This window comes from Coturnix japonica, chromosome 2 (assembly GCF_054131305.1).
Source record: "Coturnix japonica strain WE chromosome 2, WE-NBRP24, whole genome shotgun sequence".
Lineage (NCBI taxonomy): Eukaryota > Metazoa > Chordata > Aves > Galliformes > Phasianidae > Coturnix > Coturnix japonica.
In genome coordinates, this window is record NC_140664.1 from 39207505 (window position 1) to 39228728 (window position 21224).

The following is a 21224-nucleotide window of genomic DNA, read 5'->3' on the forward strand; positions in this document are numbered from 1 at the left end:
TTGATTTATTATCTTCTGTTCTAACTATATTGTATTATATTGTGGTAGAGTGTGTTATCTTGCATTCTGATATCTTATTTAGTAAATTAGCTTTGTTCTCCTCAGATCATTGCCTCTGTTTTGTTTTTAGACCCATCTTCCTGTCCTTTTTCCCCTTTTTTCCATTCCCAGGTTGTGTGTCCATATGTTCCCTCACCTGCTAGTCATGGAACTTGGCAGAGCCCGACCATAAACCACTGACAGTGCTAGATAAACATTCCAGCCAAACTGAAATTGATATAAATGAATGAGTACAAAATAAACATTGGTAGTGCAGGAAAGCATTTTTTAGTATTAAAATTTGGGTCTTCCTAAACTGGCCTTCCTTGGCTGGCTGGCAGGCTGGTGTCAAGGTCCCCACCTTCCTGCCTGCCTTGGCTGGCTGGCTGGATCTATGGCCCCTGCCTACCAACCTGCCTTGGCTGGCTGAATGGCTGGAGCTGTGGCCTCTGCCTGCCTACCTTGGTGGACTGACTGGGACTGCAGCCCTGCCTGCCTTGGCTGGCTGGTTGGCACAGTAGCTCCTACCTGCCTGCTTTGGCTGACTAGCTAGAGTCAAAGCCACTGCCTACTGGCCTTGGCTGGCTCCCTTGAGGGCAGAGGCCTTGCACCAAGATCTGGACAAATTTGAGGATGGTCCCCATCTGTGTGAAGCTTTCACTTCCCTGGCATGACCTCCTGCCTAAGCCACAGCAGCAACAACAGAAGAGATATTTGACTTTCTAGATCAGCTTTAGCGTGACAGAAGACTTTCTACATTTATGAAAGAGTAGTGCTTTTAAGCAGAACTATACATGCAATGGGGCAGAACTGACAGTGGAGCATGAGTTACTGTTAGATAAAATCTCATGAAGAAAATCTGTCCTGAGTGCAAATATGAAAAAGGTGGAATAAATTAATTTTGATTACAAAAATGAAGGCTAGATGTACTTAAAAGGCCATAAGAGCAAGACCTGACATGCTGCTAGGGTGCTTCTCTTTCAGAGTGGAAAGACGACGTTTTTTCACACATCACTTGACTCCTGACAAAAAGGTATTTTTGCCATTTTACTTAAGCAAACTATTCAGTAAGTGCAAGAAAGAGTGTGTAGCATAAAGAAGATCACAGTGATGAATGAAGGAGGATTGTAATACTCAGGAATCCTTCTGGCACTGTAAGTATATAATTAACAGCAAACAAATGCAGGAGTCTCAAACATGAAAGTATATTATTGAAGCAAGTAGTAAAGAAGTTAAGGTTAATGTTTGGGTTTTTATGCTGTAGAAGGGGGAAACAGGCATCACACAATCTGCTTTGCCTCCATTCAGCTGAATGAAGAAAAAACAGCATTGGCTTTGTCCTTTTCCATTTTACCTATCTAGGATTGGAGAAATCCACTTGTTGTGCCTCAAGCAAATCATGGAACAGGTGATTCTAAGCTACAATTTATTGTCTCTTGTTTTCATTTGTTCTTGTCACAGTAACTTAGTTGGCATTATAGACAAGCTGGGAGGTCTCCTCTGGTCCTTGAGGAGAAGGCAACGTAAGTTCTTTTTAACAAGAATGGCTTGTGAGTATCACAATACAGCCCTGAGTCCATTGGGAAGGAGGAATGCATGTTATTTGACCAATCCCTTCAGCACATTCCTGAACATTTATTTATTATTATTTTTTCTTTTTTCCACAAAAGTGTTTTTTCTCCTATTTTTAATTTGATTCCTTTCCTTCGGTGATTCATTCCAAACACTGGCAAGAATATAGAGCCACAGTAGCCTCAAAAATATCTATAGTTTTTGTCTTTGATGTTTCAAAAAAAGAAACAGTGACTTTGTAAATGTTTGGAGCACAGCCATGTTATTATACCTATTTCTTTTTAACACTTTGTCATGCATCGCAAAGTCACGTGTGGTCTCATCATGCAGCTCCACCAGTCTTTGTTTCTGTCTGCTTTAACTTTGGGCACTGAAGTAGTAGCTCCTTCCAAAATATTTTTGCTGGGAAAGCTCTCCCTTCCCTTAGTGTGTGATCAGTAGGTGAGTTCGAAGCAAAAAATGTTTCTTGACGTCTGTACAGAAATGGTGACTCTGAATTCGTCCTTTGGTTGAAACTCTGGGGCCTACTCTCAGTAGGTCCTTCCTAGCTGCTGGAAAGGTTCTGTTACAATTTCTAACTTAAGGTACTCCTAAAATGACAGCATTTGGAGATCTGTAAATCTTAGACCTGCCAACTCAGGAAAACATCAGTTTCAAGGCTGCCCTGGTCTGTTCTCATTTTGCAGGGGAAGGGGGATATTTTCTTTATTTTCCATTGTCATTTGTGAGGACTGCTATTGAATGCAAATATGTGTGCTGTGGAAATTGTTCAGGAACCAAGTCTTCCTGCTGTAGTGAAGACTAATCAGTGTTATCTTGTGTGGTGTCTTGAGTGACGTCTCTTTGTTTAATTAAATTAAACATCAGTAGATTATGTGACATTATGATAAAATAATACTTCTTCCACCTCTGTAGAAGGCATCATTCAATGCCTTGATAATCTGAACGTGTAGCTACTGTCTTTCCCCTTAGTTTGCTTTCAGAATGGTACTTGCAGAACAAAATTTCTGCAGAAATAATCTATGATTTATTATTATTGTGGTCTTTTGTACACAAATTTTATCTTACTGTAGGCTTGCAAATTGATAATGTTGCTGTCACAGACATTTCTATTATTTGGTAATACAGTATTGTGCTTCTTTATAGAGTGGATAGATTATCTTAATTCATGGGTCAAATGTTTCTTTGATTGTTATGGCAAGTAAAATCTAACAATGAGATGTGTTCACTTTTTAACATCTCCCTTGTTCCACGGGCACTTAATGTTATCAAGTAACACAGCCCCCATGAGCTATGCTTTTGGACTGTAGCAAGTTTTAATGTCTCTGAAACAAACCATGCATTGTCTTTGCTCAGCACAAAGTTGAGTTTATTCTTGCTAGGGCTATCAATATCAGCAATGGATTTATTTTCTAATATGAATAGTTTTGCCTTGTTTTGGCTGTACTAAGTACTCATAGGATTTCCTAATTAGCCCATTTGCCTTCTGTGAAATATATATATGAGAAATACTTTCCAAGTATTCTGAAGTCTTATTTTAGTGGCTTCTGTGAAATTGCAAGAGTTTTATTTTATTTTGTCTTAAATCTCGAGTGATGCTTTAAGTAACATCAATGTTCCAATATGTGTGGTGTTGTAAATTGCTTGGTGTTGGCGCATTTTTTTTATAATTTTTTTTTTTTTTTGTGCCATAGTGCAAAGTTATATAATGTTAATGGAAAAACACAGAACAGAAAAAAGGGAGTTAAGATGAAGAATGATCTTTTAGTCAGAAATCAGATATTTTGGGCAGTGCTGTGATGAGCAGCATACCTGAGTTCTCCAACAGCATCTTTTGGATCTTTTTTTTGCTGTCGGCTTGGCTGTCAAAGTGTCTCGTGGCACCTGAAACTGCCAGTTTGAAAGTTCTTTTTTTCTATATTTTATAAGGCCTTCCAACATTTTAACACCTTTTTAAAGCAGATACAGAATTCTAATATGATGGTTATATTTGTGTATTCACTTTTATTCTTGTCTCGCAGAGATATAAAGAGGAGTCCAGAGTGTCACTGATCTCTTGATTGCAGAACCACAAAATACTGCACCATTTTTGGAATCACTTTTCAGACAGGATTTGGTATAAAAATAACAGAAACTCCAGTATGCATCTTGGTTGAGGCTAAGTTACAGCTTCTCTGTCTTGAAACACATAAAGACTGCAGGTTTCTCACAGGGCTGGATGAGATGAATTTAAGGGCTTTGTCACAAAAAGCACAGTCAGCTCAAAGTGAAGTCTTGGACATCAGTGGAGCTGATGAAAGTCTGACATCCATAAAACTTAATTATATTCCCTTTCATTGCAGATCTGTTGAGATGGATCAGTCAGATACAAAGGCAAATGTTGAATCAAGCAGTCCAAAATATTAGTAAAAGGCTTAACAGCAATGGTAATTTGTGCTTGACCAATGAGTTCCTACTGAAAAGAAAGCTTTGCATATCTAAGTATAGAAATAGGTACTGCATTCCTGAAGGTATTTTGTAGTTAGAATCCTTGTCCCACAGCAAGAGAAATACAGGCTGAAGAACTGAGAAAAAGCCAGAGAAAGCTTTAGGGGGGATTAAAAAATTCCCTCATAAGATAATTAAGAAATCTATGTAAACCCAATGATGAATGTGACTTAATTGTACTTTGCAGATATATACCTGGGGAGCAGATTCCTGATATAAGATGTTTCTTTCAGTGGTAGAGATTGGAATTGCAAGTCAGTGATTGGTAGTTAACGCTAGACAAATTCATTTTAATTAGGGGAAAAGAAAGATGTAAAAGAAATCCATACCGAGAATAATTAACCTTTAGAAAACATTGACAAAGGATACAAATCTCAAAGCGTCTGCAAACAGAAATGATAATGTGCTTATACTTTGTAATTCATAAGATTAGCCTGGAGGCTGGTGGTTCCATCTGATTACAGTGTGCGAGCCTCAGAAATTTAAATCAGATGAGGAGTTAACTCCTATATAAATACTGATATTAAAAAGCCTTATTCTGAGCATGGAACATTCCTGTTGTAGATTCATAGGTGTTTTTTTCTATAGTCTTGCTGCAATGTTTTTTTGTCTGTGTGCTTTATCTTCAGATTCCTGATGAACCAATAAACAAACAAAGCATTTATTTTTCAATTCCTCCTATTCAAGCAAGATTCATGAAGAAGTTTTGAAAATAATAACTGGAAAAAATATGAGGATGTGACTTCCCTAGTAAATTCTACATTACAAATAGATTGCAAGAAGAAAAAAGGCAATGGGGAGAATACACGATGAAGCTGAGGAGAAATAACCATAATTCAAGGGGGTGTTTTACCTGAAAAAGAGAAAATTGGAAGAAATAGAGCCCATGTAGATCAGGCCTCTTTCCTTGCCCTGTCTTGTCAGTTTATTACTGTCAGTAGGAAATACTGCACTGAGAACATAATAAACAAATACAGTACAGATGATGCAGATTTCTGTTTTACAGTAAATAAAAATATTGGTGCAAATGCAGACCAGTTCATTATTTGAATAATCATAAGGAACATTAATAGTTGTGCTCAATGGGCAAATAAAAGATTATCTTAAATTTTGTTTTTAAAGCACCTAGTAATAATTCTAGGTATTTTTTCTATCTCTGTGACTATGAAATACTCTGGAAGTGTCTGTAATTTCATTTAATTTTTTAAATACTGTCAGGAATTTATCACATTACCTACTTAGATGGCATGAGCAGCAGCTCATCTTGTTTAACCCATCCAGTCTATGAATGTCTGGAAGAAAAGGGAAGCAGTCAAAACGCATCTGTAAGTTCCTAAGATGTACTAAGGGGCTGATCATCTGAGGTGCTGGCAGATGCAGAAGTAAGTGACTCCAAGAGTCATTAATCACTTGCAATAAATACAGTGGCATCTGTTCCACCTGCTAAAGCAAAGGCAGAAAAAAAACCCCAACAAAACAGAACCGACAGTCCACTGCTACTACAAGCATTTATTGCAGGGAGGGATGAGACTTCTCAGGTAATCAAATTGCAAATACTGAGTCATCCACAGAGTGTAAGTCCCTATAATGGGTAGTCTCTGTGAATTGCAGGCCTTGAGGTAAGAATTTTGTGAGCTAATTTTTCCAGCTTATTTTGCAGTGATGGGGAAAAAAACCCAAAAACAAGAAAACACCAAATTAACAAAAAACTTGAAACATGTCGAGTTGTTTAATGATTTCAGTAAAATAAAGCATTCTGCTATTAATGAAAAAAAAGCTGGAGTAGATCTTGACCTCCATATGTAATGTGCTTTTAAACTCAACATATTCCATTTTTTCATTTCCTGTTTTGTTGTTGTTTATTAAGCATAAGAGTAAGGAAACTGCATATTTTTCAATAAAAAAAAATGAATAGAAGAATATCCATGTTGAGGTTCACTAGAGCATTTCATAAAATTTTGTCGGAAACATTTCATGCTGCTCTAGTGAATGTGCTTGAGGATAGCATTTCGTGCCTGTTGTAATGAGGTCACATTTCTCATTAGCCCCTGCTTATTGTTTCTCTTCCAGTATTACCTAGTTTGTCAAAACATAAATGTTATCGGAAGCACCGTGTATTTGTGTGAATTATAGCGATGATTTCACCAAGGATGGGTGGAAATACATCCTGCTGGACCTGGATACCTGTGACCTTAGTTAAGATCAATGAGACTTTTCGTCTTGTGGACCCCGAATTGATATTGTTCCAGACTTTCAATTCTTAGTCAGGTCTCTCTAGCAATACACTAATGATAATTTCTTTTTAAAGCTTCAGAAAGCAGGGTTCAGCTTAGAAGACCAGCTGATATAGCAAATAATCTTCTTTATGACCTCTTGAGAGACAAAATTAGCACTTCTGTATCTTGTCACTAAATTGTCATCTTTGTTCAGTATGTAATCCATGTGCACACACTGATTACAGTGTGTGGGCTACACAAATTTAAATCCGGCGAGGAATTAACTCATAGTTAATTGTGTGTTAATTTCAGTTGTGAAATTTTCTGACTGACTTCACTTTTATTCCTGAATCAAAGCATTGTTTTGTTCAGTGGAAACTTTGGGTACTTTATACCTTGTCTGTCCAATGTCCAATGAAATCAGTATGGAGTAAACTGTCTTGTTACTGTGGTCATCTTACATTACAACTCGGAAAGGAAAATTTGATGTAGCCCTACTGTGTGGGTGATTACTCTAATCACATGGAAGTACACAACAGATTTTCTCTACTTTCTGTGTTGTCCTTGGAAAGTAGCAGTATTTTTGTACTGGAGATTAGGGATTTTTGCTTCTGCCACACTTCGTTCAGACTTACATAGGTGGTCATTCTCTTTGTAGACCTTTACTCATTTTAATGTATTTGATTCATATGGATGCTTTTAATGTTAGAAGGACAAGTGGAGGCATATTGGCTGGCACTGGACAACTTAAGAAAAAGATTTATTGATTTGTAATATCTGATTTTCTTTGTATTTTCTGGCAGATCTAGCCCTCATACACTTGTGGATAATCTACTGCACACATGACACAATACTCTCTGACTTCTAATTAGTCCTTCCAGCAAATGTTATTTATAGACAGTGGATTGACATGATGTTGGAGATGAGCATGATTTTAATCCTGGGCTCCAGAAATATGGCCTTTTATAATCAGAGTGAAAAACAAGTTAATTTCCAAGAGAATTCCCCATAAGGCTGAATAATGTATAATAGAATCTCAGTGCATCCATGCATGAATGCACAGCCAGCTCATGTTATGACTGCATGCTACAGTGGCAATGTGGGTGAACAAAATTAGTGAATAGAAATCTGTATCCAGAAATGTTTATTCCTACAAGCAAGTAAAGTGTAATGCATTTTTACACATTACAACATCCAAAGTCTTTGTGAATGTAGCCATGACAAAAAGCCAAAATGTTCTTATGTTTGTTGGTAAAGGTCTTTGTATGCTCCTTGTTTTATGTGACATGTGAAACAGTACCTACCAGTTACCACAAATACATTTACATTTAATAATAAGTTATTAAAATCTCATCATCTGTCAGTTTTAACCTCCTCCTGCTGCATTACGCAAACTGTTGAATACTTTTCATGCTTTTGCTTAGCATTTTATGCTACTGTGTACAGCGCAGAGGAAGATAAAAGCATTGAATATGTAGGGAAATTGTGATTTGTTGAGGATAGAAGATCTAAAGTCAAGAAAAGAGTAAGAAAAATTCTTTCTGTTATTTCTTTATATTAGTGCTGTGGCTTAAATGTTGCTCTGCCTCAGCCCAGCCAGAGATGAACACTCTGAAGAAAACTCCCTTTTTTTCAGTGTGTGATTTGGTTATCAGTATTGCTGTGATAGAAACAATATGAAGAAAATCTAAGACTATCTAGCTCTGATGAATGAGCATAAAGCACAGTGGAAAAGCAAGAGTTTCAGTAGATTTCAAGAGCTCATAATTAGCTGAAGAATTATGTTTTATAAGGGTAGATTGCCTTTTCATTTACTAAATATCAAGATTGCTTTTGTTAGGATGAAGCACTGGAAATGTAGAAGTAATCTCTGGCAGGAGCTTGGCTTTTCCTTGTGAAGAGTTTGCCTCAGGGAAGAAGCAGCTGAACATCCCACTGCTATTTTGGTTACTGTCTCTTGAGGGCAGTCACATGCAGCAGCAGTGGCAACTGGGAAACGATGAGGCTTATGATGTGAAATCTTCGTGTTTCTGATTAATGAATGAAAGAAATATTGGCAAAAGGATTAGAGTATAAACATTTGTGGTGCTGTGCAGTAGCCTTAACATTCCTCATGATGAAATACCTTGTGAAGAAACATGTAGCCCTTTGTTGTCAGTAGTGGGAGTGCCCTGGATTAGGGCAGTTGAGGAGGTAAGGAGTTGTGTGGAACCACAGGGACAATAATCTGCCTGTGAGAAAACATATATATACCTATATATTGTGCTAGAAGAAAACTTCATCTTTGGTCTTTTTTCCTTAAATTAGACAGTGTGTTAAGCCCTGTATGCAAGAACATTTAGGTAGCTGAGTCTGTCTAGCAAGAGTATTTCAATACGCAAGTCAGTCCCCTCCTGCTGGTACTGAGCTACTTCACATGACAGAAAGGTCTGGACTGGGTCACAGGGCTGGCCCCACAGCAGACTCCTTAAGGGAATACGGGAATAGCAGATGACAGTAGATGTTAATTTTGGTATTTTTCTGAGTTATGCCAGTATGTCTCTCAGACCATCATGAGTACAGTTGACAGTAACTCTCTTTGCAAAGGAGAGGAAGTTGAACAAATTCCATTGACTTGTGACACAGCCTCCTTTCTGGACACTTTATACAAGTGCTACCATTTTCAGCTGCGTTATTGTGATGTTCTCAAATTTTGAGATATTCTGAGGGGTCCTCTTGTGTATGTAGCCATTGCCTCTTGTCCTGGAACTTAAAGGAGCCCAACTCTGCCTTCTTCAAACCTTTATTCACATAAATTAACTGCTAATTCAAAAAATAAAATGAAATTCTTCCTGTCCTTTACCAGAGTAAACTTATAGAGAGCTTGCAAATATTTGCTTTTATACTACATTTCTAATACCGTATCCTGTTTGGCTTTGTTTTCAGATGGACCCATCTTTTGCTAATTCAACATTCCAGTCCAAAATAACAGAAGCAGCTGATATTGTTGTTGGAACATGCTATATTGTCTTTGGTAAGCCTGATTTTATGATACATATGTCTATAGAGCTTTTGTTATGTTTGGTGCAACAATGAGAAATAAACAACTTAGAAAGTCAGATTTGTTTCTGACAAGAGATAAGCTTCTCTGTAGTCTAAAAGGGGGGAAAATCACGGGGTAACATCATTAAGAAGTTTTTATCCTCTGTTTTGTTTTAGGAACAAAAGCTGCATTCAGTGTTAAGTGTGTAAAACTGGACAGGTAGGCTGGATGCCAGAAAGATCAAGCTTATGGCCAGTGTTTACAGACACTGCATTAGGAAGTGAGATTTCTGGGAAATGGGCTCTGCTGTTACAGAGGAGGCAAATCTCTCCTCCATAGTCCTGGTCCAACTGATGAAAAAAATTCAGGTTCAGTCCTAATGGTATTGGTCAATAAGTTACAAGTCAGAGGAAAGGAAAGGCAACGCTAGCATCTGGAGAGCAACAACTTGGCAAAGGACACAAAGCATGGCTGCCATCTGGTGCTTTGCAAGATGATGAAAAAATATGTTGAAGTTAAATGAATGCCTTAACAGGAAAGAAGACAACTAATATTAACCCTGAAGTATGGGACAAATACAAGATAAATATGCCAACAAAAAGTGGATGTGTCTTTAATATCCTATCAGCTGTCAATGAATATTGGCATCTTAATGGTTTCAAATATTAGCGAGTTCTTCAGTACATTTTTTAAACACTGAAAACTTTGAGTATAGGACTTATTCCTGTTAGAGTTCAAGAGGAGACCAACCAGACAATGCAGATCAATTTAGAGGGAGAAGTTCTTGAAGTGTTTGTGTTCCCAAGTTTGCAAAGCTGGTTCAGCTAACAATAAAGTAATTTTCCAGCAGAAGCATCATACTGTATTTTTTCTGCCAGATAGACTTGAATTTTTCCAATGTAGCTTTATTTCAGTTTTTGTTATTTTCCATAAGCCATCAACAACAAATAACTGCTGGTAAAAGAGTGAAGATTTCATCTATACCCACTCCATGTACCTCCTCCCTCATAGCTGCTCAGCTACTCATGCAACATGGTGTTCCTCAGAACTTTCTTTTTAACTTTCTTGTTCTGAATCCTGTGGTAAACAACCACATCCAGGTTACTGAATCACTTATCAGGATTTCCCCAACATCTACTGTGTCAGTCATTTCAAAGCTCTAAAGAGCTTAAAAAACTGATACAGTGCATAAGACTACAGAAAATGGCCTGATCCTGATTGAGTACTTGGAACTGTTTGCTGACGCCAGCAAAAATATTGTTATAAATTTGTTTGTAAAATTTTTGTGCAGTTCCAGAATTAGAATTCAAAAGGTACGACTTAAAGAGATCAGCAATGAAGATGAATTCAGACCCACTTCCTAATATAACTTGCTAGTCTGACATTTCATTTAAAAGATAATAACACAGTCCATAGAACTTTTGGAAAATTACTTATTGTTTTTCTATGAGGGTGTGATTAAACAAGGAGTATTCTCTTGTGGGTGTAAAGAGACAATGATGATATGTGTTGTAGGTATCTATGCAACTTGCTAAACTCAATTTCTATATCTACATTTACCTACATTCTATAAGTAAAATGATATTTCTTCCAAAGCCAGAACAAACAGGTCCACAAAAGCAGTTGGGCTCTTCTCAATGTCTTAGCTTTACACAATATTAATTAAGAGATCCTTCCCTTCGTTATGTATTCCTAAAATTCTGCTTTTTGGCTGCTGTCTCATCTTCTGAAATTGCCTAATTTTCATAGGTTATAGTGGCTAGTTTAAAGGTAGAGAGCGAGTTGTTTGTCCTCTTTTGTCTAATGTTGTAGCTCTGTTGTCTACTTGTAGATTTCTTATGTTTCTTGGCAGTCTCATACTGGTGGTGGTACTCCCAGAGAAAATTGTTGCACCTGTACTTAGTATAAACATTACTTAACTACGTTTTTCTCTTTCATGTATTAACATTCTCGCTGTATTGTCTGTTACTATTACAATCTATAATAGGCACCTCTGACAGGCCTCAAAGAGAAAGGATGGGCTACCGAATGGAGAACTGTAGACCTGAAATGGGGGAAACACTATAGCAGCATTACTTGAGTAACTTGTCCGACTTAACAGTAAAACATTTTTTGATGGGTCATTTAATTTAGTGGATAAAATTCAATTAAAGGCCTGTGGCTACCTTTATCTGTAATCCAATATTTCTACAGAGATTACCTCTCTGTAGAGAGATTGGACAAAATGAGAAGGATAATAAGATATTTCTAAAAATAATTGAAATATAAAGATGAGAAAGTAACAATCAGAATAAAGGAAACGAGTTCATCTGATAAATAACTACAATGGCTAACTATGCTAACTATGGTAACATTTTATTCCTGTTAAGAAAAATAAAAGATGGATGAAGTTAATGTTTCATAGAATTATTTGAGTTGGAAGGGACCCTTAAAGATCATTTGGTCCAACTTCCTTGGAATGAACAGGGACATCTACAGCTACATCAGGTTGCTCAGAGTCATAAGAAACTTTTTCCTTATTTTCAAGCTAATTCAATTCTAAATTCTATAGTCCATTCTAAATCCATGTTGTATGTTTCTCTGCAGGAATATGCTCCTTGTGTGGGAACAGTATTCTTCTATACATCTCCTACAAGAAAAAACATTTGTTGAAACCAGCAGAATACTTCATTATTAATCTTGCCATCAGTGACCTTGCAATGACACTGACATTGTACCCACTGGCTGTAACCTCCAGCCTTTCACACAGGTTTGTTCACTATGCACATGATATTTAACACCCTCTGCAGGTTTTGGAGCTCTGTGCCAGTGGGAAAGACTAAATTACTGCTGTTTCCCTTGTTGAAATGGTTGAAATTAACTAGAGGGGCTGAGAGGAGTATGCTGTGTTAATAACAGTTAATGGGCTGTTGGTGTTAATTAATGTTTGTGTCTATTTGAGATTATTATCGTCTGGATTTCTGCAGGGCTGAGAGGCTGAGAAGCTTTTGTTCCAAACATCCAGTACGTACTGCACTTACTCCTCATGGGCAGTAATATTCAAGTGATGGTGAAATGCTTCCTTTTTTTTGTTGTTTTATTTTTCATTTTTATTTTTATATTTGTGTGGTAAAATTTGGTAGCACAAAAATAAAGCTGAATGTACTTGTTATGCCTAAATTTTAAAATAAATATTTTAAGCCAACAATCTGAATTTAGAGCTTTTCAATTCCTTTCCCACTTCTGTCCTCTTCATCTGCATGAGTTCAATCAGCAATCACTGTTCCACATCTGATTTTTCATGGTCTTCTCTAAAGCTTGGTTAACATATTGCTAGTTATGCTAAGTGGAGTCTGTCTTCACTATCTTTTGATTGCTACTACTGCAAATGTTGCGTATTTCTGAAGAGAAAATGAGGAGATGCAGTGATTCAGATAAAATTTCTCTTCCTCTGGAAAACCTTCACAAGAAGATCTTTTGGTTTTAATGAAACATAACTTGAAAATAAATACTTGAAGAAGTGTTAACTTATGTCCTTGGCCTACTGGTGATGAGAAGTTTTATATTTTTCTTTTCAGAATCTTTATCATTAAAACAGTGCTTTGTTTCTTGAGTGCGAATCATAACACTAAAGGAAGATGTGACCACTTTACTGACTGCAAGTTTTTTCTGCTGAGAGTCTCTTCTGTAGTTGATCACCAGTCAGCAAATCATTTAATAATGCAGGCTTATTGGTTTATTTTTAAGACAACAGCTATAAATGTATTTCTACAATTTCGTATTACGCTTTAAAAAGAATGATAGCATCTAAATGTTAACTTTCCTGTTTATTTGCTAGGTGGTTGTATGGGAAACACACTTGCCTGTTCTATGCATTCTGTGGCCTATTCTTTGGGATCTGCAGTCTCTCGACACTGACGTTACTGAGTGTTGTGTGCTGCCTCAAAATTTGCTTTCCAGCTTATGGTAAGTTACTGTTCTTGTCTAAGATCTCTGTTTTTCAGGTAGACATAGACGGTCATTTCCGAGTTATGTATCATTGAGACTGTTTTTATAGCAGAGCTGTTTTATATCTGGTCTAACAATGCATTTTTCCTGTGATCATTAAGATCTAACTGTAAGGTTTATTGCACATCTCACATAAATATGTGTGCAAATAATTACTCTTAATCTCTTCTAATTCCGGGTGACAATTTGGTGGCGTGAAATAAGAGATCAGAGCTGAAAACAGGACTAGCCTGAGTAAAAGAATGCTTTCGAAGTTCATAGCTACATTTAGATATTTATTCATTTAGATTTATGTTGATTTAACAACTGGTGCCATTCATCTTTCTGCCAACCTCTATTCCAAATAACATCCTTGCTTTGTTAATGGAACTTCACAATCAAGAAAAAAAAGTCAGACTAAGAAGATCAGCAAGATTTGGCAGACAGTCTGAGTTATCTAAGAGAAAATCTCTAGCTAGTGAATGGTTCTGACCATCTGAGGAATGCAGATTGTTTTTAGGAACTCTAAATGCTGATTCAGCAGCTGAACAATTTGGATCAAATATAAATACTTCTACAGATTAAATTTTCTAGTACAGCATTCATCTGGCAACAGATCCCTTGTGTTCTATAAGTCTCACATTTTAGAGGTAATACTTTTTGCTTTTCTGTCACATTGAGGCCCTCTGTTGTGGTTGAGAAGCAAGCAGATGAATGTAGGGAAATGTAGAGCTAATAGTGATTTAAAGACAATCTAATTCTCACCTTTACCCTTGTTTCTCAGCACAGCATAGGCCAATCTTCAAATACAGACTTCTGTTTTAGTAAATATCTTCATATATTTATTTATATCCTTTACATTTCTACTTAAGAGCTCAGATTTCAGCAGTGTTTCCAAATAGTTCTATAAGAAATCCCTTTTTTTATTCTTTTTTTTTTTTTTAATGGAAATTTGAAAGCAAGATCAGAGAAACAAAGTCTTCTCTGAAGCATTCACATAAATCTTTAATATAGTCTTTTATTATAGTAAAAACTCTTTTTTTTTTCTTTTCCTAAAATTATGCATTACTAATAATATTAAACCTAAGTTAGGAAATACATTTCTGCTGAGGGTTTTGTTTTTCTAAACTACTGTTTGAATGGAGGGTATTGTTACTCCTTTGTCCTGCTTCCTTATTTAAAAAAAAAAAAAAAGAGAAAAGTAATCCTGATATGTACTTCTTATAAAGACTCTCCTCCTTTAGGCTTACTTTAGCCAAGGACTGCTTAAAAGTTGAGTCCATAAAAAATGCCCAAACTTATCTTTGTTATGGTCCAGTTGTATTGCAGCTGTGGCGTTCTCAGTCCATTGTGAGTCCTACTTGTAGAGCAAGGCTCCACTGTACTTCTGAGTGCTAATCAGCCCAGAGCAAAAATACATCCTGTTCTTCAAAATGCTGGAATTTCATGTTTAAAACAAAAAGCCAACCCAATATCTCGCTCAGATAGGAAAAGGAATGAGAGTTTCTTTTAGTGTAGTGGTCAACTCCGTGGATCAATTTCTTGGGTTTAGTTGTTTTGCAGGCAATATTTTGAGAAGCGATCTGTAGAAGGTTACAGAGGATTATTCCTGAGAGAAGGAAAAAAGTAAAAGGAAATTTTCCATGTGTGGTACAAGGGCGTATTAATCTATCTTTGACTTGTTCAATTAAATGGAGCTTACAATACTGCTGTGTGTTGGTCTTCACTGACTGTTTTTTGTCTTCCAGGCAACAGGTTCAGGAGAAAACATGGACAAATACTGATAGTCTGTGCTTGGACTTATGCAGCAATATTTGCCTGTTCACCCCTTGCTCACTGGGGAGAATATGGAGAGGAGCCCTATGGCACAGCTTGCTGCATTGACTGGCAATCCACCAACATAGACGTCCTGTCTATGTCTTACACTGTTGTTCTCTTTGTTTTCTGTTTTATTTTCCCCTGTGGAGTAATTGTCACTTCCTACTCACTTATTCTGGTAACGGTGAAAGAATCCAGGAGAGCTGTGGAGCAGCATGTCTCTGGTCCCAACAGGATAAACAACGTGCAAACCATTACTGTCAAGGTATCTAAAAGTTAGTCTTTGACAAACTGATATTGCTGCAATTGGGCAGCACCATCCAAGAAACAAAAAATTCTGGAGAAGAAAATAAAGAAGGGAAAATCAGTCCTTATTATATTTTCATTTCAGAAAGCAGAATTGTCTTATGCAGTTTTTCTCCATAGAAATGAATTACTAAATGATGATAATTAAGTTCACAGAGCTTCCTTGTTGGCAAAGATTGAGTTTTAGTACTTTTCCTCAAAGAAATTATTTGGAATACTTCTGTAGAAAATCTGGACTTTTAAATGATGTGATTGAAAATGGAATAAAGATTAGAAACAGTAAATGAAAAAGGAAGTATTCTACAGTACAAATGACTGCCTTTTCAGATATCAGAGATAAGCTTAGGAAACATTTCTTTACAGTGAATCTCTAATGGTCTCTGGATCTTGGTGTTCAGGTTGTCTTTTTGATATTCCCAAAATATTTAATTTCTCCATGTTTGTGAGGTCTCCCATGATCAGTATTTTTTTTAGCTTCTACTATTTTGCATCTCCCTTGAGTCAATTTTCTTAAAGCTTTACAGTCAGTCCCTTTTGTAGTAGACTTCCAAAAACCATTTTACACACAAGTATATCTATTTACACTCTAAAATCAATATAAGTAGGGACTCTGTCAGATGTCTTTGACAGCAAAGTGTGCATCTAGTAGTATCGTTCAATAAAATCCTGGTGATTCCCTCTGATTGAAGGAAAGGTGGGAACCCTGTGTGGAAGTGAGTTTCAGCCTCAGCTAAGGAACCATTGTTTATGCAAGTCATGACGATTTTGAGTGAGTTCGTTCTGTTTGCCCAGTTACAGGAATTTGGCGGGATTCATTATCATTGAAGACTTTTAAAAATGAAAAAAAAATCAAATTAACTTGTATATAACTGCACACAGGACAAAAGTCATAGAACAGTGCATCTTCATAAATACTTTTTGCATCAAAGCACATTCTTCAAGGCTCCAAGTAATCGTCACTGGTTTGTTCCCCTGTTACTGCAATCATTTCCCAGGATCCTGCAGTTTGCTTTAATCTGTATTACTCTGTACACTTTACTGCTACCTCTTCTCTAAGCCATATTAATGTAGCTAGGTCATAGCATCAAGTTCAGTTCTACTTCAGTGTATTTGTTGGTTTTAGTAGTAGCTGAATACTTTTTATTAAAAAAGAGCAATAAGATGCGTGTAACATTCATTATTACTAGTGAACTTGCAGCATTAAAAGATCTGTCTGCTAGGCTTATTTCTGTGCTACTTTGGAATGACAACAGCAAGATTTTTAGAAAATCAAATGCAAGATGTCTAGTGCTATTAGTGTTTTTGTTCTCATGAGTTTACAAGGTTGGCTAACTACTCAAATTGCTTTTATTATTATAAAGTACCGTAAATATCAATTAGAATGCACACAGAGGACACTTCTCATCTGCTTTCTTCACAGGTGTGTAAGTATGCCAGTTTCTGGACAAAGCAGGCTCTTAGGCATACAGATAAAGTAGACAAGTATTACGAATGCAAGCTGAGATGCAGAAAATTACCACTTCTTCAGGTGTTCCTTGGGATTAAGCAATTTCAGAAACACATCCAAGTTCCACCTAGATGTTGCACAAGAAAAAACACTGGGAATGTAACTTCACATCTCACAAAATATGTGTCCAAATACAATCTCCACTTACTCCACAGCACACTAACTTTAAAGTCACAAGGAGATAGGCCTTTGGCCCAGAAGTTGTGTTCAATTTTTTGTTCTAATTTAGACTTTGTGTACGCCTCTGGGTAAATATTATAGCACATAACTGTTATTTCTTTGAGGTTGTAATCTGTGGTGGATCTGAAACATAAGATTTAAAATACTGAAGTATCATTTGGAAGGCTGGAAGGTTGAAAAAATTTGCATTGTTTCATAATAATTCAAAATTGTTTATTGAGGAAACAGCATCTGAATTTGCTCTTAGAATGAAATACAATGATTGACTGAGAAACAACAAAATATACACATCATAGATGTTAGGTAGGCTTACATTGGGCCTCTACAGTACTTTTTAAGAAATTCTAATTAAATTATTTATCATTAATCGATTTTTTTTACCACAAAAATTGAGGGTATTACACTCTTCGGAAGCACATCCGCTGTTACAAACTCAAAAGCTGCTGCTAGTTACAGCTGGGGAGAGCTATGGACTTTGTGTTAAATACAGTGGAAATCAAATTGGATAAATGTTACTCTTCAGAGATGGCCTATGGTTTAAAATAAATGATCACAGGCTTGAATGCTTCATTGTAGTGGATAAGTCTACGCCTGAAGTTAAAGGTATGCTTCGGCTGTTCAATGCCTCTCTTGATTTTCTCTGCTTTAAACAGATGCTTTAGTTGTCAGGTGCAGCAACATTGCACTTTGTCGCAGGCATTTCGAAGCCATTTGAGGACTAGTGGTCAGCATGCTGTTTCTAAATGTTGGATTTGCCGCTGTGAAAGGAGAGAACCTGCATGGAGCCACAGTCTTAATACCAAACATATAGTTGCATTAATTATGCTTTTGGCTGAATGATCTGTATTGATTTGAGGTGGAGGCAGTCAGCTTTCTGACAAGCATGGGAGAACATGGTTGGCCTACTAAAGCAATGCTGAATTTGTCTTAATTTTAAGGATTGGTATGATGTAATACAGGCGTTTCATTTGGAGAGAAGGTGAAATTGTGATTCTGTTGTGGTAATATACACAATCACATTTATGATTGGCTTTTAGTTTTCTGTAGCATTAAAATGTGGAATTACTAGTGGAAGGTTTGAAAATAGGTGCTTTTAAATGCCTATGTAAGCATGGCTCAGATGAGAAAACAAATCCAACCAATGGAAGAAACTCTTCCAGAAAGCTATAGACCTCTCAGGAAAAGCTGATTTCATTTATCTGGGCTCTTATATGAGTAATTCATGGATGTGTGTGACATGCTGTTTATGCCACTCTTTATTGTACCTTGCTCTGGGGTGCACAGCTCCCTGGTATTCGAAGAGGACACTACAAGAATGATACAGTGACATCTCTATACTTTCTATATGTTGATGAAAAATGGTGAGGCCAGCATTCAGGGTTAGATGAGTTCTGCAGGTGTAAGCCATAATGAGGGGATTTGGCCCTAAATTTAGCACTAACTCCTCAGCAGAAGACTTATTCTTCTCACCCTTGTGCTTTCATTGGCCCTAGGGCAGTGAAAAAGGAGGCTGTGTTTATTCTGTATTTCATTCATCATGATGCACATAATGATTCCATATACCGGTCCATCCACATAATGACCATGAAGCAAGAAGTATGGATTTTACTGAAGATACATAGCTGCTGTGTGCATTTTAAATAAAAAGCTTAGGCTATATTAGCACATCACTTCTATTGAGAGCTGCAGGCAATATGTGTTAGTGCCTCAGTAAGGGAGAGAGCATATCACTCATATTTTTTAAAAGGTATGTGCTGAAGATTAAGAAAAAATACTTTCACTTAAGAAAAAATAGGCAGCTACCAAAATAATTTGGGCAATTAGATAGAATTAAGAATATTTTTAATCATATTTTAGCAAGGCGGATGAAGAATTGCCATCATCATGCACAACTCAGCACTGTGAAGTTGAGCAGATACTGTGAGACAATGTCAAGTAAAAAATAAAAGGTATACAAAATAATGCCAGGCTGCTTGAAAGCAGCACAGCCAAAAGTCTGTTCCAAGTCCCTGAGAGAAGGGTGATCATTGGAAAGAGGCTCATTGACTTGTTTGGTAACAGACATCACTATGAATTAGGTGGGGATTTATTTCTTTGAGTCATGGTACAGTAACAGTATTTTACCACTCTTATTTTATTTTTTATTATTTGGTGCTTTGTTGATTGAATGGAGGAGTAAAATTCACAGCATGAATTTTCAGAACTTGACCGTGAATTTCTAATATATTTTTCTACTTCCTCCGTTTTAGCAATGCATTGGCTCTCTGGCTTATTATTTTGCAGAAGAAGAAATAGAGATTGTAATAGTCCCTTGAGGCATACAAATATTTGAATCAAAGGAATTAATTTGCTGTTTATAAGCACACATTTGGACAAATCTCAGATTTTGAAAACAGTTCCACATGCCCTTTCAGAAACAATTTGTAGGAACAACTTCCTATTCTCAGCAGAATAGTTTCACCCATGGCAACTACTGTAAAAGGGAAGGGAGAGGGAAGGGAAGGGAAGGGAAGGGAAGGGAAGGGAAGGGAAGGGAAGGGAAGGGAAGGGAAGGGAAGGGAAGGGAAGGGAAGGGAAGGGAAGGGAAGGGAAGGGAAGGGAAGGGAAGGGAAGGGAAGGGAAGGGAAGGGAAAGGAAAAGTATTTTTCTGGTGGCTTTGTCCTGGCCTTATCTATGGGGCTACTCCATAAGTAATGCCTCTAATTTTATTATGTTGGTCCAGTATGTCAGAGGCAGATGTTGGTGATATGACAGTAGGGTTTGAACCTTCCCACCAATATTCCATTACATTTTGTTACTGTGTGACAGATGGCAGTATAGGTGCAGTTTGACATGATGGTGTCTGATATGGAAGAAGGATGTATGTGGAACTGAAATCCTCCATGTGAAAAAAAAAAATCACCCTTTGACATTCATCAATGCTGAACTTTTAGGGAGACCACACCAGTGAGATGATGGGTGGTGCATTTCAGCAGTGGCAATGGTGACAGTGGGTTTATTTGCCTGCAAAAGCATTAAGGTGTCCTTCCTTGTATTTCTTGTTATTGCTCACAAGTTTGCTTTATAACTGCCTCACCAAAACCCTCCTCTTTTATTCTGCTCATGAAAATCTTGATGTTCTTACCCATCTCATGCTGGCATCACTGGTTAGCTCACTTCTCATACTTCTTACTGTGGGGAGAGTATCAGGTACTGTGTAGGCACTTTCATTTTTAATTCTAGACTTTTCAGTCAGTGGTATAACAATATAATAAAAACAGAGTCTCTTTCTGGATGCACCTATGCACATGTGTTGTTGATATGCTCAATTATCTCGAATAGGGTTCCTTTTGTTTAGGTTCATTTCACTTAAAATTAGGTGTCTTAAGTTCAGCTTCAAACTTGACAGTGAAAGACCCGAGAACCATCCATCAGATTTATTTTAGACATATATTTTTGGTTGATATCACTTGCTTTCTTTTTCCTTTGACATTGTATAGAACCTTGACTGGCTTTGGCTTAGAACAGAAGTTTTGGATAGACAATGTTATGCAAGATGGATGTTCACTTTGCTTTAAATGCTGTACTGATGCCTTTGGGGAAGTTGTCTGAGAGCTCCTTGAAAGTACATGCCAAATGCCTTCTCACAGAAACAAAGCTAAACCTATTGCAATCCTGAAGATTAATTGCTGCCATAAATAAGCCATCTGGGAAATGAACCAATCAATTCTAATATCCATTTCTTCTTAATGTGACTCTAAAAGGCCGAGGCATATTGCTTACCACAGAAACTGCTTTTTGTCTCAGCCTTTTATACTGGACATGGACTGTTCAGAATCCCAAATTCGATGCACATGGCACTGGCTTTTCCACAGGTAGAACCAGACCTTCAGCTAATATAATGAACTAGAACACTACAGTAAGAAAAATCAAGTTAATCCCGTAATATGGGTTTGCTTTTATCTTTATTTTAACTAGCCTTATTCTATCAAATTATCTTGTTTCTCATTTCTGCCATATTTAGCTCTGGACTTCAAGTGAACTGAACAGGTGATTATTACCAATGAAAGGGAAATTTCTTCCAGACAACTGTTGTAGTGAATTTTTTTCTTAGGAACATCTGCAAAATCAT

At 36.9% G+C, this 21224-nt stretch overlaps 1 protein-coding gene across 1 annotated transcript in view; it reads left to right on the forward strand.

Moving 5' to 3' along the window:
• The window catches only part of LOC107310103 (opsin-5-like), a 33170-nt gene that overhangs the window by 8708 nt on the left and 3238 nt on the right, over nt 1–21224 (forward strand). The window contains exons 2-5 of the mRNA XM_015855446.3: nt 9240–9327; nt 11923–12085; nt 13154–13281; nt 15051–15385. Coding sequence (XP_015710932.2) covers nt 9240–9327; nt 11923–12085; nt 13154–13281; nt 15051–15385 — 714 coding nt within the window. The remainder of the gene's footprint in view (nt 1–9239; nt 9328–11922; nt 12086–13153; nt 13282–15050; nt 15386–21224) is intronic.